Source organism: Sphaeramia orbicularis, chromosome 11 (genome assembly GCF_902148855.1).
Source record: "Sphaeramia orbicularis chromosome 11, fSphaOr1.1, whole genome shotgun sequence".
Lineage (NCBI taxonomy): Eukaryota > Metazoa > Chordata > Actinopteri > Kurtiformes > Apogonidae > Sphaeramia > Sphaeramia orbicularis.
Window position 1 is genome coordinate 51,644,944 of NC_043967.1, and position 16,482 is coordinate 51,661,425.

Here is a 16,482-nt window from a genome sequence, read left to right on the forward strand (position 1 = left end):
TATGCTGTGTCATAGTTCATCAGAATGCCATTACACATGAGGTAAAAATCCTACAAAGGCAAAGTAAGCTTTAATTATGTCAATGCCCAAGTAGCAAGAAAGAAAAGGGAAACTTGTGCTACTGCAGAAGAGCTTTTAATTTACTGCTTCTTTCCTTGTTCCGTCTAATGAGGTATAAGTATCAATTATTTTTATTCCACTTGAACAAGTATTTTATGACATTTAGACAGGTGTGTCATTGCTAAAATGTCACAGAATCACTGTTGTATTTAGGCTATGGAGATTATGTACAGACAACAAAAACAAACAAAACAAGTTTAGGAAATAACCACGGTTTGGGGTGAAATAAGCACAGGCTTACATGAATAAGCAGTTTTATGTTAAACGTAAACTTCATCAATAGGCATCAAGAGGCTGTTAATTCTAATGTATATTATTTAGTCATATAATGGTCTGTAGCAGACGGAAAAACTTCTAAATGTGATGAAATATGATACTCTAACAAATCCATTCTTGGTTATGTGATGCGTTCACTGAGGTTCTTTTCTCATGAAAATAAAGAGTTTGACTACACATTTCCTCCTTGACAGTTACATAATCTGTGTATTTTAATAAAACCACCCTCTTAACCTCCTAAGACCCAGCTATGGGTTTTCTGTCCACATTTGTGGACAAGAGTTTCACAACCTTATACAAAAAAAAAAGAAGAGAAAACTGTCCACCACAAAGGACATTCCATAAAAATTTTAAAATCTGAAAATCTGAAAAAAACTGTTGCATCATGATGTTTCCAATATAGGCACTTAATTAATAAAAAAACAAAAAAAAAGCTTGTACTTGGCTGACATTTTCTGGGTCTTAGGAGGTTAAGAAAACAAGAGGTGGTTTAGTGTCAACGCCTGGTAATCTCAATGTCATCTTTGTCATTGCACATCCCTAATTCTTGTTAAAAATTCTATAATGAGTCAGATTTCTTTTTAACTGTCCTTTTGTGCACCATCTTCTCTTAGCTTCATACACTACAAAACTTTTGGGTGTTCCCTCATTCCCTTGTGGGAGAAAGTCGGTAGTTGGACAGGTTTTGGTGTAGTTCAGCGATGAGACTGAAGCCAGTTATTCAGCCCCTCCTCCTGCTTCAGTTTCCATCCAATCACAGCCTCTTTTTTTTTCTCACTGTGGTGTGATAAAGTTTAACAGCCTTAAAATCTGGCATTCATTCTAAGGTTTTCTATTTTCCACAGTCACCATGGAAGAGGAAAGAGATACCACCAAGTAAGTGCATTAGATTCAATAAGTTACAACCAATAAAACGATGCCGATTTAAAAATATCTGATTAGAATAATAATAATTTAATATTTAAATAAGTATAACAATTAGCAATATAACAAACTGTACATTTATTTTAATGTAATTTGCTTAATTTTATATCTAATTTATTTTTAAATATTTTTTCAACATAATGAAGAGCATTGAATAAAAATGATATACTGGAAATTCATGCATACTTAAAACACACTTATTTGACATGTATTTAAGATATGTAATTTTGTATTAAAACACCACAAGTGTACTTTGAAATGCTATGTAATTTTGTAATTGATTCTTAAAGACCTAGAGTTACATTCTGGGGACTTTCAAATGAATTTTTCTCTGCATTTTATCTTTCCTAAATATTTTATTTTATTTTATTTTACTTATTTTTGTTTTATTTTATTTTAATGATCAGTTAATTATATATTAGGCTTTAATCTGACTTTACGAAGTGTCTGATGTATGCTTTAGTTATACTTCATATACACGAAAACAAAAGCATATTTTTGGAGGGTCAATTTTCATGTTCTGTTTTTCCAAAAAGACTTCACATATAGTCACATTAAGGCTTTAAATGACAATAAAGAGAGGAGGCACAAGAAATCCTGAGGAAGTGAGCCAACAGAGGAAAAAATATTTAAGGCAGAAAATTTAAATGATATTAAATATACTTTTTGTTATTTCATTTTAACATAAGCATTTTAAAAGGTACTGCAACTACCTAAAAATGAAGTTAAGTAGATCTAAAAGGCTGAATACGATTAAAGATGTTCCAAAATAACTCATTTATTTCAGTACAATTAAAATGTAAGAGTAAAAGCACATTGAATAGTAAAAGGAGACTAAAGACCTAATATGTAAGTTGTTTTATCTTAGTTGTTCATGGTTATTAATCAACTTTTATCAAACTGGTGAAACAAAAAAAAGAAAAGAACTGTTTGCAGGTAAAGAGACATTAATAACAGCTTGTATTTCTCACAAATTTTGACTTCTAATTGACTTTCCATCCCCGTCCAGCTGCAGGAGGTCATGGGATACCTGCCGAGAGGTTCCCATGATCCAAGATGAACACACTCCCTGGAAAATGATCAAACTGTTGAGGTTCATCGCCCTCATTGTAGTCGCTCTGATCGTGTTCGGATTAGCACTATGCAGCAAGGTTTCATATTTTATTATTCCCATTTCCAACATATGAGGGGGCGCTGAAAAGTTCATAGCCTGACTAAGAAGGAGTTACTCCACAGCAATGAAACTTGGCATACATTAAATTCAACCTCTCCTGATACTAATTGCATGATTTCCTTCCAGATAAACCCACAATGGATAAATAATTTAGGACTTTGAAAAGTAGTACCAGAGACATTTGGTGAACCATCCATGGCAATGTGGTCTTATCAAATGTCTGCAGAAAAAAGGGTTAGCCCCCAAGGACATTCATGCTGACATGGTTGCTACAGGGGATGATGCTCCAGCTCTATCAGCTGTGCAAAACTGGGAAGATGAATTCAAGAGGGGCAGGGAGAACAAGGGAGGGGTGAAAAGCAAGCATTTTCATGAAATGTCTGTGGTACTACTTTTCAAAGTCCTAAATTATTTATCTAGTATTGGTTTATCTGGAAGGAAACAATGCAGTTAGTATCAGGAGAGGTTGAATTTAATGTATGCCGAGTTTCATTGCGGTGGAATAACTCCTTCTTAGTCAGGCTATGAACTTTTCAGCCCCCCCTCGTACTGTAGTTTTACACAATGTGAAAAATGACTCAGAATCTCTGTAATGTTTTATTCTATTGATCTTTTATTTAAATTTAGTTCACATTTAGTGATCCAGCTGCTGATTGGACATGAGCTGAATTATATGTTTTTGTTTCTTCCAGTCGTCATTCCTCCTCCTCATCACTTTGTCCAATGAAGGCACACAGACTCTCCCAGATGACCAGAAACCTGTCGCTCTCTTGTGTATTGGCTGCGTTCTTATTGCATCAAGCCTCCTTCTGTTTCTCAAAAGTGTTTGGAAGGCATGCTACAAGACATCAAAGTTTCCCAAAAAAACTACCGTTGCTCTGGTGAGACAAGGCTCATTCTAAGACAGACCGTGACAGGAACACTTGCACTTTTCTGAACCACTTGATTTTGTTTCTTCAGGTTCTGTTCTTTGAGTTCGTAGCGTCTACGAGTGCGGCGATCCTCACCATCGTCGCCATGCCACATCTGGACATCGTTACCAATGTCACAATACTGAACGGCATCGCGATCCTCTCTGCGCTCCTTCAAATCATCGCTCAGTGCATGGCCAAAGAAAGAAACCGCTTCCTGCTGCCCTCCATCACCGCTTTCATCCTCATTTTGCTTGGCTACACCCTCTTCCTGACCTTGTACATCATGAAGAACCCCAGTGACACGAAGATGGCGCTCTGGGTGGGCCTGGCTGTGGGTGGGTCTTTGCTGGTGTCTTTTAACTGGTGGGAGAACTACATCAGGGTGATCAGCGAGCACAGCAAGTCCATCTTCATCCAAGTCTTCTACAAAGACATGAGAAGGTGTGAGAACATGCTCAACATCTTCTCCAGCCTGCTCCGGATCATAGTGACGGCCTGCGTGCTCGGAGCCTACGTCCCATTGGCCAAGATGGACTGGGACGTGGTGACCTCCATCCCCCGCCGTCAAACAAGGATCATCTCCATCATCATCGGGGTCCAGCTGGTCTCCTCAGCGCTCTGCCACTGGTTCTCCCTGTCGGCCTGTAAGATGCATGCCCTGCGACGGTGCTTCATCCTGCCTTTGTACCTGGCCTCTCTGTCCGTCATGGTTCTGTTCATTGTCCCGGTCATCGTTTACTACCAGGACTACAGAATCAGTCTGAACGGCACCAGCACTAACTTCACAAACTACTGCAGCGTAGTCGTGGACGGAAGAAACACAAACCTGAATGGCACCGTGTTCCCAGATCTTGTCTATGATGTCACACACACTCTGTGCTTCCTGGACATGTCGAGGATTTTTGACATCGGAATGCTAACGGGTAAGAAACCAGAACCTGGTACACATTAATGTAAAGGCGGTAGTAGTGGTAATGTGTTCGTAAATTTATTTAAAAAACCACCACCATCCTCTCAGCCTGGCCAGCCATCTGGAATCGTGGGGCTTGAATCCAAATATGAAGGCGGGACTAACAGGCGCAGAGTAAACCAATCACAGATAAGATAGATGTGACGTAATTATGCAACGAGCAGATCCCTAATGTCAACAAACCTCAGCATGTTTCCATCATGGCGTGCGGTGGTGGTGGTCGAGTAGAAACCTGGGTGAATGATTACTGTCGCTTTTGTCAGAGAAACTTGAGAATACAGGGTGTAATCTGTAATTCAAGCCTTATTTTTGAATCAAGTAACAGTTGTAGAGAGATTTGCGGACATGGAACTGACTTTGACTCGCGACAAAAAGAAGTAATGCATTGTGAAACACCCATGAAACACCCGACTGGCCCAATTCCAGACTGTTTTCTCAGTATTGAATCACTGAGAAAAACCGGATGGCTGGCCAGGCTACCATCTTCTATGTCTCTATTCAATTTCTTTATTTGATCAGACAAAGCTCCAAAATGGAGCCAATGCAGAAGTAACTTAAAGTTGTAATACCACTGATGGCCACTAGATGCTGCCAAAAAGCCCCGTACACTTACACTGAACTTCTCTCTACATATAGTTAGTCATTAGATTTTTTGGTCTCATTCATAATATTTAGACCCTATAATAAGTGATCTGGTCCGTCTTTACCTTTGTCCTCCTCTTATAAGATATCAGGGTAAATTTGGTTTTGAGTTTTGGTTTATTTAATTAGATGCATTTTTCCTGATATACAGCAGCAGTGTAGATGTGGTTAAGAGGTTCCACTGATTCTAAAGCTACTTTGTTTGTCAGTTTTGATGAAGTTTACAGTGTTTCTGACTCAGTGAGTTAGCATATAGCCTTAGTTTACTTCATGTAGTTCTGCCCCTTTTGTCCAAATATGGTCACTTCTCCCTCCAAAAGATCAACACATAGTAATGGACAAAATGTACACGCTGGCTTCAAAACAGCAGTTCAGAAACCAGTGGAAGATGTAACGGTTCCTCTGTTGACTGATTATATTCAGACTATGAATTTGACTTAACTTTAATAGTAATCTGAGAGTTTCATGTTATTGATCTAAAAGTAGATGGAAAAAAACACTATTGAATGTCATCCTCTTTAGCTCGTGGTGTGTTTCTGCAAAGGACGTGCACACTGTGGACAAAAAAGATTTGACGACAGCGTGCATTCACTGTGGCATCATTTCAAAAACACATGCAGTGTCACAGCATTTATTTACTGAATGTTTTAGACACATGATGTTATGGATCTTAGACCTGACCAACTAAATCAACCCCAGATCATAAAACTGCACACACAGCCTTGTACTGTAGGCACTAGGCATGATGGGTTGTTACTTCATCTGCCTCTCTTCATCACTCTGTAACAGGGTCAGTCTGGACTCATCAGGCCACATGACCTTAGTCCATTGAAACCCAGTCCAGTCTTTATGGTCTCTATCAGACTGATGGTTGTCTCAGTAAACTCACTGCATCAGTTAAAGGGTTAAAGAACTGAAATGTATGAATCACTGCAGCAGTTACACAGTGGATGGATCTGAACTATGTGCTTAAGAGACTTGTTGTTTAGGCTGTGTAGTTTTTTCTATCAACATATATCTGTGGCTAAATTTCCCTCTTTATTTGGGACTCTGGTCCTCAGGTTCAGCAGTGTCCTGGTGGCTTGGACTGGTTCTGGCCACTCTTCACCTCTGGTACCTCACTGTTTATCGCATCGAAAGGACCCAGGACCTGTTCATCAGAAGGCTGTATGAGGGCGCCTTCATTGAACAGTCTCTGCTCCTCAACACCCGCTTTGACATTCAGAAAAGAAAAAAGAAGAGGATGTAAGTGTGCGCTGTTTGGAATTCTTCTTTCTACTCCTCAGTGAGCTATTAAATTCATATAGGTGTATTTACCTTCATGTGGAATGTGCTGTATTTAGATATATGGTTAAAAGGAACCATCATTGTGGTTAATTCATTTTCACTTTGTGTAAACCAGATCTTGTATCTCATATTTGTAAATGTCTTGTTTTAAGTCACAAGGCTTCTGAACCCGCGATGATCTATTTGTGTGCAACCATGTGGCACGAGACCTACGATGAGATGATGAATATCATCATCTCCATCTTCAGGTGAGTCACATGCTTTCCTACTTTTCTGGACAAGATTTTTAAAATCATTTCACTCTTCCTATAAATCTATGTCTGTTGATTCATTGATCTTGTGTCACTTGCATTTGATAAACAATTAATATACTCCCATAAGTCACATGTCTTTACAGTTCCTTTTTGTGATTTTGCAGATTGGACAAATACAGACCAAAGAAGGATGCAAAGGTTAAAGATTTCACCTTCGACACCCATATCTACTTTGATGATGCATTTGAGAATGTGGAGGGTCAGGGCCGTCACCTCAACGAATATGCAAAGACCCTTGTGAATGTCCTCGCTGAGGTTTATAGGTAAGAATAACATATGGTGCAAAGTGTTGTTGCATTTTATTACTTTTGGAAGCACATAATTTCACAGGATTACATGTAGTATTGAGATCCTAAACTCTCAACAGTTGTGCACGAACATTTTTAACTATTATGTGCTCTTCATTTATCCATAGATCTGTTTCAGAAGTTGGCAGCGTCTCTGTTATCAATAAATACTTAATTAATCCTTAATTGAATTAAGTGATGAAGGTTTTCTTTCTTAGGAGTTACACAATTTATTCAAGGATGTGCATCTACTATCATATAATATCATGTCATTTTTCACCTAAACATTAAAGAATAAAAGAAAAAACATGATTTTTATGGATAGTGAAAATAGTTATAATGTTTTTTACCTGTGAAATTTATTAATCAATTTGTGTTCTCAAATCTTAAATCGAATCAAAGTTCACCCAGACATTATGTACGAGTGAATAACATCTGTGGTATCATGTGTCCACAAATTGAGTGTGAATATGTTGTCTCAGGAGTGATTAACACTCAGCAGCTTTTGTCATTAATGTATGAGATGTGTTAGTTAAAGAAAATCTTTTTTTAATTAGTATGTGTATTTCACTGTCACTTTCTGTCTTCAGCATCTTCACAGACATTGATGGCAAGTTCTTCAGAAAGCTGGAAAAGATCCCAGATCAGAAGGTCATACGAACCCCATACGGAGGCCGTCTTGTGATCACAATGCCTCATGGGAATCAAATCACAGTTCACTTTAAAGACAAAGAACTCATCCGGCACAAGAAGAGGTGGTCTCAGGTAAAAAGGAAAAACTTCTTAATATTAATCCTCTACACTTTTCCTCTATATGCATTTCAAAAAGTGCCATATTATAGCAAAAACATACCTTATTCTACTTAAAAATGCTTGTAAATTTGAACAATTAATGTTTGTTTTTTATATGAATTGCTTTTTCCAGGTGATGTATCTTTATTATCTTCTGGGATGGAAACTCATGACTAAATATTACCGCCGCTGGGATAAAGGCGAGAATGAGGAGGACCTCAAAGAACAGATCCAGGTAAGAAAAGAGAGAATAGAAGTTTGTCCAAACATGTGACTCCTCATGAATGTAAACCATATCGACCTGTTCCTGTTTCACCAGAAAGAGAAACACAACACCTACCTCCTGGCTTTAGACGGAGACACAGACTTCCAACCAGCTGCTGTGATGCTGCTGGTCGATCGACTGAAAATGTACCCACGTGTCGGCGCAGCATGTGGCAGGATTCACCCAACTGGTTCAGGTTAGCACAAAGCCAAACAGTCCAGAAACAGAGGTGTAAATGTGAGTCAAATCACATGAAAATCCACATGGTTTGGCCTTGGTTTGCAGTACCTCTGTATCTTCTTATATCAGGTCCAGCTGTGTGGTTCCAGAAGTTTGAGTACGCCATCAGTCACTGGTTGCAGAAGACAGCCGAGCATATGATTGGCTGTGTTCTATGCAGTCCAGGTTGCTTCAGTCTGTTCAGAGCAGAGGCGCTAATGGATGACAATGTGATGAAGAGGTACTCCACCAAGTCCTCAGAAGCCAGTCACTACGTCCAGTACGACCAAGGTAATAATAATATAATAATAATACTCAAAGTCTGTGCAAAAATATTCACTGAAAACTTGTGTTGAGTTGTAGATTTAAGGACGGCTCCTCTCTATTGACTGGAGAGCATTAGCATCAGTGGGTCTCCTTTTACATTATGAGTTACTACCTTCTACAGTTAGACGATGTTATGCTGGTCTGTAATACATGTAATGTACACAAAGGCGGAAAAAAGCATGCCAGCCTTTAGAAGTCCAATAAAACCAGTATTAGAGCATCTGTTCATTAGGCCATAGTGATATTTTACACTTGAAAGATGTGACTGGGCGTGGTTTTAGCTCCCTTCAGTGTTGACCCCTATGGTCCCACAACCTCACCAAATTTTTCAACTGGGGTCACCTCTTTCTCTAAAAAGCCAATGTGGTGACAACCAAATCACAAACTTGTGGCTTCTAAATGCTATTTCAAAAAATAATGGGTGACATTATGGTTCCTCATTTCTCCAGGGGTAGAAATGTAGTAGTTTGTTTGAACTACTGCCATGCTGAAGTACTTTTAGTTTTACAAGCTATGCTTGCAGAGTAGCAACCCCAACACTGTGCATCACACAGATTTCAATTCTTCCTCTGTTCCATTATATTTCATGTTTCCCTCAGGTGAGGACCGTTGGCTGTGCACTCTTCTTCTGAAGCAGGGATGGAGGGTGGAGTACAACGCAGCTTCTGATGCCTACACCAATGCACCTGAAGAGTTTAAAGAACTCTACAACCAAGTGAGTGACAGGATGTCATGAAGTTTGGACATGTTAATTGTCTAATACTGTATATTTCAACTGGCAATTTCCTAACTTTTATGCCCTGTCTTCAGCGCCGTCGATGGGGACCGTCCACAATGGCCAATGTAGCGGACCTTCTGGGTGCCACCACTGCGATCTGCAAGAGGAACTCGTCCATGTCTAAACCCTTCATGTTCTACCAACTCTTCAACATGATCTCAGCCATCCTGGCACCTGCTACAATTTGCCTTTTGATCGCAGGTTAGTCCTATTTTTGTGCTTTTGTGGAAAAAGCTTGAGCATAAAGTTGAGATCAGCTGCACTGTAAAACGTGTGCATTTGCCATTTCTGTTGTATTTTCCAGGAAGTTTGACCTTCGTCTTAAAAATAAACGCCAGTCTTGCCCTGGTCCTGGCTGTGGTACCTCCTGCTATCTACCTGGGGCTTTGCTTCAAACTAAAGCCAGACACTCAGATCACTATTGCAGCAATCCTCAGTATCATATACGCATTCCTCATGTTGGTGGTCACCATGGCCATTGTTGGTGAGTTATACGAACAGGCCTGACCTTATGCAGACATATGTGGGCAGGTTCATTTTTAAAAAATAATTACCAATAGACCAATATGACATTCTGTTCAAATACACAATAACCAGTATAAATGAATATAATAGTGGTTAGCACATCTGCCTCACTACTAGAAGGTTCTGTGTTTGAGGCAGACCACCTCTGATGGCCGCTCACTGCTCCTACTGTACCATGTGCTAAGTGCTAATGCTAATGTTAGCTGCTGTGTGTATTGGGAAGGGTAAAATACAAGGGGGATTTTCCTACACACATAATAAGGTGAAATAATCTTTAGTGAATCATCTTTAGTGGCAGAGTCAGGTCCTTTATAGTAGTGCATTGTTTGCAGCTCCTTGTATGCTAATCTACACTTGATGGTGTTGCGCTTACATTCCTCCAACATCTTTCTGCATGGCAAAAAGATGCAAAATAAAATAATGATTGTTATATTCTACATTTAACTGAAAATTCATATCTATAGATGTTGATCATTGTTGGTTAGTAACTGTTATTTATTCCTTTTGCAATTTAATTCTGTAACTGTGTGTGACTGCTTGAGTTGGATTTTGTATTTGTATTAAAATCCTAAAACCTCTGAATTTTTCATCCATCAGGTTCGATGGTGGCAGACCAAACCATCCTGACACCCAGCGGTATTTTCATCGTTGCCATGACGATCATTTACATTTTCACTGCAGTAATGCATCCACAGGAGGCAGTGCTGGTGTTCTATGGGTTTCTCTACATCATTTGCATCCCCAGTGCCTACCTCCTGCTCACCATTTACTCCATGACCAACCTAAACAATGTCTCCTGGGGCACCAGGGAGACCAAGCCTGACCCCAAGACTGTCCAGGCTGTGGCCGCCGCCCCACAGATGACAACGCAGAAAGGTGAGAATTAAGTAAAACATCAAAACAGAAGATCTTATCGTAATGTGACACAGTGACCAGTGTGACTGTACTAATATGCTCTGATGAATTTGAACAATTGCAGCTAAAAACACTTGCCAGCGTTTCTTCTCATGGGTCAAATGTTGCAAAAAGTTTGAACGGAAATCCAGCAGAGAACAGCTCAGTCAGAACTTGAGCCCAGAACCAGAACCATTTGAGCCCGGACCTCAGAACACCATTGTAGAGGACATAGACATCAGAGAGGAGCAGAGGTAAAGTCCCCAAAGTGGAACACTGAATGAAACATAAGTGAAAAGGGTAAAGTGGATAAACATCCTAATAATGTTTGTGACTTTGTTTCAGACAAGAGCCTGCTGAAGTCTATTCTCCTCCAAGTAAGACCAAACAATTTAGCATAAACCAGCCTGACTCTATTGAATAAACATTCCAAATACCTGCACATGTGATCTTATCTAATGTTTGCTGTTCTTCTCTCAAGACTGGGTCGAAGATCTGCAGAGTACGTCTATAGAAATGCAGCTGCAGGAGGATTCCCTCGAAGAGGTGAGTCTGGTTTTATTATTACAAAGTTTATCAGAAAAAAATATGTCAAAAAAATAATATCAAATGATGATGAATTGCGCTTTCACACTTTTTTCTTCTTAGGATTAGGATCTCGGATCTGATGTGAAAAAAATATCTGTTTTTTGCTGTACAGACTGTTAAAAAATCATGTACAATTCACATTTTGGCAAAAAGTTGGATTATGGCCACTTTTATCTGCTGACTTTGACACTGTTGTAAGGCTGAAGTTGTCTTGCTGTTGGCTGAACATCTGAAAGAGTTTGTTTCATTGCAGGATGAAGAAGTTTTCTGGACTGAGCTGCAGAAAAAGTACCTCGAACCACTGGTCAACGACAAAGACAAACAAAAAAAGATGAGCGAAGAGCTTAAAAATCTGAGAAATAAGGTAAAGTATGAGACAAACAGTTGAAAAGGATTTCACTGGAGATGCCCCAGTTTTGTGTAAACGAACCTTATTTTTCTCTGAACATGCAGATAAACTTCGCCTTCTTCATGGTGAACGCTCTGTGGCTGGTGGCGACCTTTACCCTCCAGACGTTTGAAGACACCTTTTCCATCAAGATCCCTAAAGTCAACCTACAGCTGGAGGTCACTGGAGACATCACAATCGACCCCATTGGATTCATGTTCATTCTGGGATTTGCTTTGTCCGTTGCGATCCAGTTCTTCACCATGCTCATCCACAGGTGACCATTAATTTCATTCAATAAACCACCATTTTTCACAGTGTGACTGAAAATAACCCTGTTGTAATACGTTCATTTTCTTTTTCTTTATCTAGAATGTCCACTCTGATCCATTACGTTGCCTTTTTGGGCACTGAGCCCCTTGAGAAGAAGCCAGAAAAAGACACGTATCGAAAAGGAAAAAAGGTAATTACAACTAAAATTACCAGTACAATCGTAATACTACAGTAATGTGTGTGTTTTCTAGGTAGTGGTAGGTCTAGGTAGTGAGCTGCAACGAATGCAATAATACAAGACCAAACATAAAAATGGCATAGAAAATGTACTATTATTTCAATTCAGCACATTAGTATTACTTTGTGTCTGAAATGGAGAAGGAAGAAGCTGATCTTATCTTGTCCCACCCCTGATCTGTAAATACAGTACACAAAATTAGGTCAATTTTCAGGCCCCTAAAGAAAGAAAACAAAGTAAAACAGGCCAATAAGTTCTCCAACATCAGCAACTGTTATGGTTACACTTTTTTTCTTTATGACTACACCTCTGAAAAATAAATATTCTCATACATCTTCTTAAACTGAATAATATTTTTTTTTATATTTTAATATATTTTCTTCCTCAAAATCACTCCATAATGTGAAATGTACATCTGTTTAAGGCTTGTTCTTGTAAAACGTAGTGTCCTTCTATGCGTAGTTACAACCCCCCTCTCTATCAGTAAATAGTTTCTGTATATTATTTGGAAGTAACATTATGTCTCACTTCGTGAACTATTTGTGCTGTTACAACCCATAAAGACCCAGGGTTACTTTAGTGGCAGTTCTCAAATGAATTTTAGTCTTAAGTTTACCTTTCTTAAATGATTTATCACCATTTATTAGAGTATTATCCTTTGAATTTTGCATTTTTTCAGTTAAAGTCATATATTTTCCTGTATTTAATTTAGTAATCATATAGATGTTCATAAAAGCTCAGAGTAAATTCAAAGGTTATATCAATACAGAGAAAAGTGAAGAAAAACTGACTTTTTCAGCAAAATAGATCATTAATTGGACATAAACCAAGTGTCTCCATCCTCTGTCATTGATCCAACTCCATGGGTTTTACTGATGAATCAAATATTCCAGAAGATGATGGTGCTTCCGCGTTCGCTACAGAGCCTCTGAACGTCCAAATGGGTCATATCTGATGACCATGAAAAGATGACAAACTGCATTTTCACCAATTATTTACATGTATTGATAGGATTAATGGATCAGCAGGTATTAAACAGTTACATCAGTAGATGATTTTGGTCCCCAGCTGCTGTTGGGGTCTTTATCAGTTCGATTCTACCAGATCCCTAAACTTGAATAAATCTGACAATAGGAATATTTTATTGGTATGGTCCCGATATCTCGTGTTGTTTGTATAAATACAGAGGTGTTTGTAGTTCAGAATGCAGGTATTTTGTAAGTTAACTACAGTATATAACTAATAAATGCATAAATTCAGTGAATCAGCTTGACCTTTGACCCCTACACTATTGCAGAAATCAGTATTCAACCCACTCCTGTTGCCAAACAAAACATTTAAAATAAAAAGGAAATTTGGTGTTTCCTTTTTCTGTTATTTACATAGCTAGGAAGGTCTCATCCTGTCACACAATAGATAAAGTAATGAAGAAAGGAACTGAAGTGAATTCATACCTGTGAGGGTATGTAAAGAAACAGCAGGTTTCTATAATAACAGTATATTTAACACACCTGACCTAATATTTAAAGGAGCGAGTGTCCTGACTGAAATTATGTTCTGTAATTCATGCTAGTGATGCATAAACAAAGAAAACAAACTGAGTCAACCCTGGAAACATTACACAAGCATTCACAATGTGTCAGCAATAAAAGCATCATATATAAGCGATGATAACAAACAGAACTGAACGAGTGATACGACAAGTTTCCGAAGTAGGGCTGAAGATTCATGTAAATCACATCACAATAATCTGAAACAAACATTGTACAACCATCTCTATGGGCTCAAAGAGACAGCATTTAAAAAAGAAACAACAAAAAACAGAAAAAACAGAAAGTGAAGTAAAATAACAATGACATTATGCACAGTGATACAACAGAAAGAAAAAGTTTGTAAAACCTTTTAAATCATCAAGTTTTTGGCTTTGGATTGGATCTGCCAAACTGTCATTAAATGTTGCAAAAGAGGATTAGATAGCATTCACTGTCAAATCTAATTTCCACAAAGTACAAAATGAGTAAGAAGTACTTCAGTGTAATTACCTTCACTGTGTACTCCATTAATTACTTAGAGAGAACATTCATTTACCCTCTGATACATACTGTGCTGCCGTATACAGTACATTAAACCACACCTTTCGTATTCTTTAATGTGGATCATGGGTTCAGTCATGGGTCAGAGGTATTCCAGGTATGTTCACTGACGTTGACTCTCTCCTCTCAGGCCAGTGCCAGCTACAGCTCCAGCTCCGGTTCCAGCGCCGACTCAAATTCTGACACCATTTCCGTCTTGACCTCCGCGTCCGGCTCCACCTCCACCTCTCTGGAGGACAACTTCCCAGAGGACTCGGAATTCGAAGAGAGCGACGATGAGTTCTTCCCTGAGTTGTTCAGACATGTGGACGGAGGGACGATGGTGTGAGCACACTCCAGAACCTAGCATTTTTTTAATATCCAGTGTAGGTGACATTTACCAGATACATCTTTATTATTTATATTATGTTTACATCCATTCAAGTGCACTTTTAATGTACAAGAACAACTCGGTTTAGTTGAAGTTTATATGTATTATGTGCAAATGAAACTAAATGAAGTCAGTACAGTGTATTTATTATGAAGGATGGGATGGTATCTTGCATTGTATTAGTATTTAACAATGAAGTATTTGTTTTCTTTGCTGCTTCTCTGTTTTAATGAAATGCACTGCCATGTATTAATGCTTGAACCCCTTCCATTATTCAGTGTTTCTTTAAATATGATTGTATTAACGCTCATTTTTCCCATCATCTGTTGAGATTTGATCTTCAGAGGGTAGATTTCTATGAATATCCAGGCTATAATCGTGACATTCGCCTAAAGAAATTTGCCCCATAAACACTATTTCAACGGAAGAAAAGCCTAAAAGAAGATAAAAATGTTGCAAATCTCAGAGTAGTTGATTCACTCAGGCTTCAACTCAGTGTTTTGTGTAACTTGGAGGTCATGTATAGTAGAAACATGTCAGATTCACAGTGAATTATGATCACAGATGACCTCCCCAGTTATTAGATAGATAGATAGATAGATAGATAGATAGATAGATAGATAGATAGATAGATAGATAGATAGATAGATAGATAGATAGATAGATAGATAGATAGATAGATAGATAGATAGATAGATAGATAGATAGATAGATAGATAGATAGATAGATAGATAGATAGATAGATAGATAGATAGATAGATTTTATTGATCCCAAACTGGGAAATTATAGCGCAACAGCTGCATGGCACAGTAAAAATAGAACATAAGAATAAAAACATAGAGCACAAACACATTATACAAAACAAATTAGAAGTATAAAAACAGAAAAATGGTAAAAAAATAAAATAAAATAAAATACAGATTAGCAGAGGTCAGAGGGTAACACAGTTGGAGGATTTTATCTCCAAAACTCTTTGGTTGTAATTGTCACTTGCTGTTTGTGAATGTAATGTTCACATGTTCTATATTGTTTGCTGTTTTATGATGATGATCTGCAGCCAAAACCAAACTAATGATGAACATAAAGAGGATTAGAAGTAAATGTTGACCTTTTAAGTATTAGTTTATAGCTATTTTTCAAAACTTTGTGAAAATTTATCTGTATTTTATTAATAAAAGCCTCTATGTTCATATCTGTTCTGTGTTTACTTTTAATTATTTGTGGTTAGAGTGAACAGTTTGTGAGAAGAGGAGTTTTCTGTGTTTAGAAATGAGTCAAACTACAACACAACAACAACAAAAAAGTAAAATGGACCCAAAAGCAACACAAGTAGACTGTGCAAAAGTCTAAGGACACTTAAATCTTTGTTATTTTTGCAAGGTTGGAGTGAACATACATTATTTTCTTGTTCTTTTTTCTTCAAATACAACAAGAAAATACAGTAAAAGTACAATAATTAAATGATTATTTTAGTGCCAGTCAAAATTTTGTGAACATCCAGTCTTTTATTGTCATTAAAAGACACAGACTTCTGTTTATATGTAAAAAAAACAAAAAAAAAACAAACAAAAAAACTTGGTCACGTAAAGGTGTGAAGGTTTATTTAGACTAATACAAAAAAAATAATGTACAGCTAATGATACAAAAGGGTTAATATCAGTAGATTTTGAATGAAATACATGTAAGTATGAATAGTTGTTTTGTTGTTTTGCAGGGTTGAAATGAACATACATTACATACATTTATTAACATATATACATTTATTTCTCATTCTTTTTATTCAACTACAATAAGAAAATACAGAGAATTAGAATTTGTGCAC

General features: G+C 37.8%; 1 protein-coding gene across 1 annotated transcript; it reads left to right on the forward strand.

The window, feature by feature from the left end:
* The first annotated feature begins 1,234 nt into the window (after nt 1-1,234).
* LOC115427839 (chitin synthase chs-2-like) lies at nt 1,235-15,850 on the forward strand. Its single transcript, XM_030146535.1, has 22 exons — nt 1,235-1,272; nt 2,330-2,471; nt 3,187-3,375; nt 3,455-4,331; nt 6,082-6,265; nt 6,460-6,555; nt 6,726-6,884; nt 7,499-7,673; nt 7,834-7,935; nt 8,020-8,161; nt 8,275-8,475; nt 9,111-9,226; nt 9,322-9,490; nt 9,594-9,773; nt 10,412-10,690; nt 10,794-10,962; nt 11,054-11,085; nt 11,190-11,254; nt 11,550-11,660; nt 11,750-11,961; nt 12,057-12,147; nt 14,419-15,850. Exons 1-22 carry the CDS (start codon nt 1,247-1,249, stop codon nt 14,614-14,616), a joined length of 3,915 nt encoding a protein of 1,304 aa, XP_030002395.1. The 5' UTR covers nt 1,235-1,246; the 3' UTR covers nt 14,617-15,850.
* The last annotated feature ends 632 nt before the right edge of the window (nt 15,851-16,482 follow it).

Coding starts and splice junctions, on each gene's coding strand:
- LOC115427839 (XM_030146535.1), top strand. CDS start 1,247: ATGGAAGAGGAAAGAGATACCACCAA. Junction 9,491..9,593: donor AATTTGCCTTTTGATCGCAG/GTTAGTCCTATT, acceptor TGTATTTTCCAG/GAAGTTTGACCTTCGTCTTA. Junction 11,661..11,749: donor TTAAAAATCTGAGAAATAAG/GTAAAGTATGAG, acceptor CTGAACATGCAG/ATAAACTTCGCCTTCTTCAT.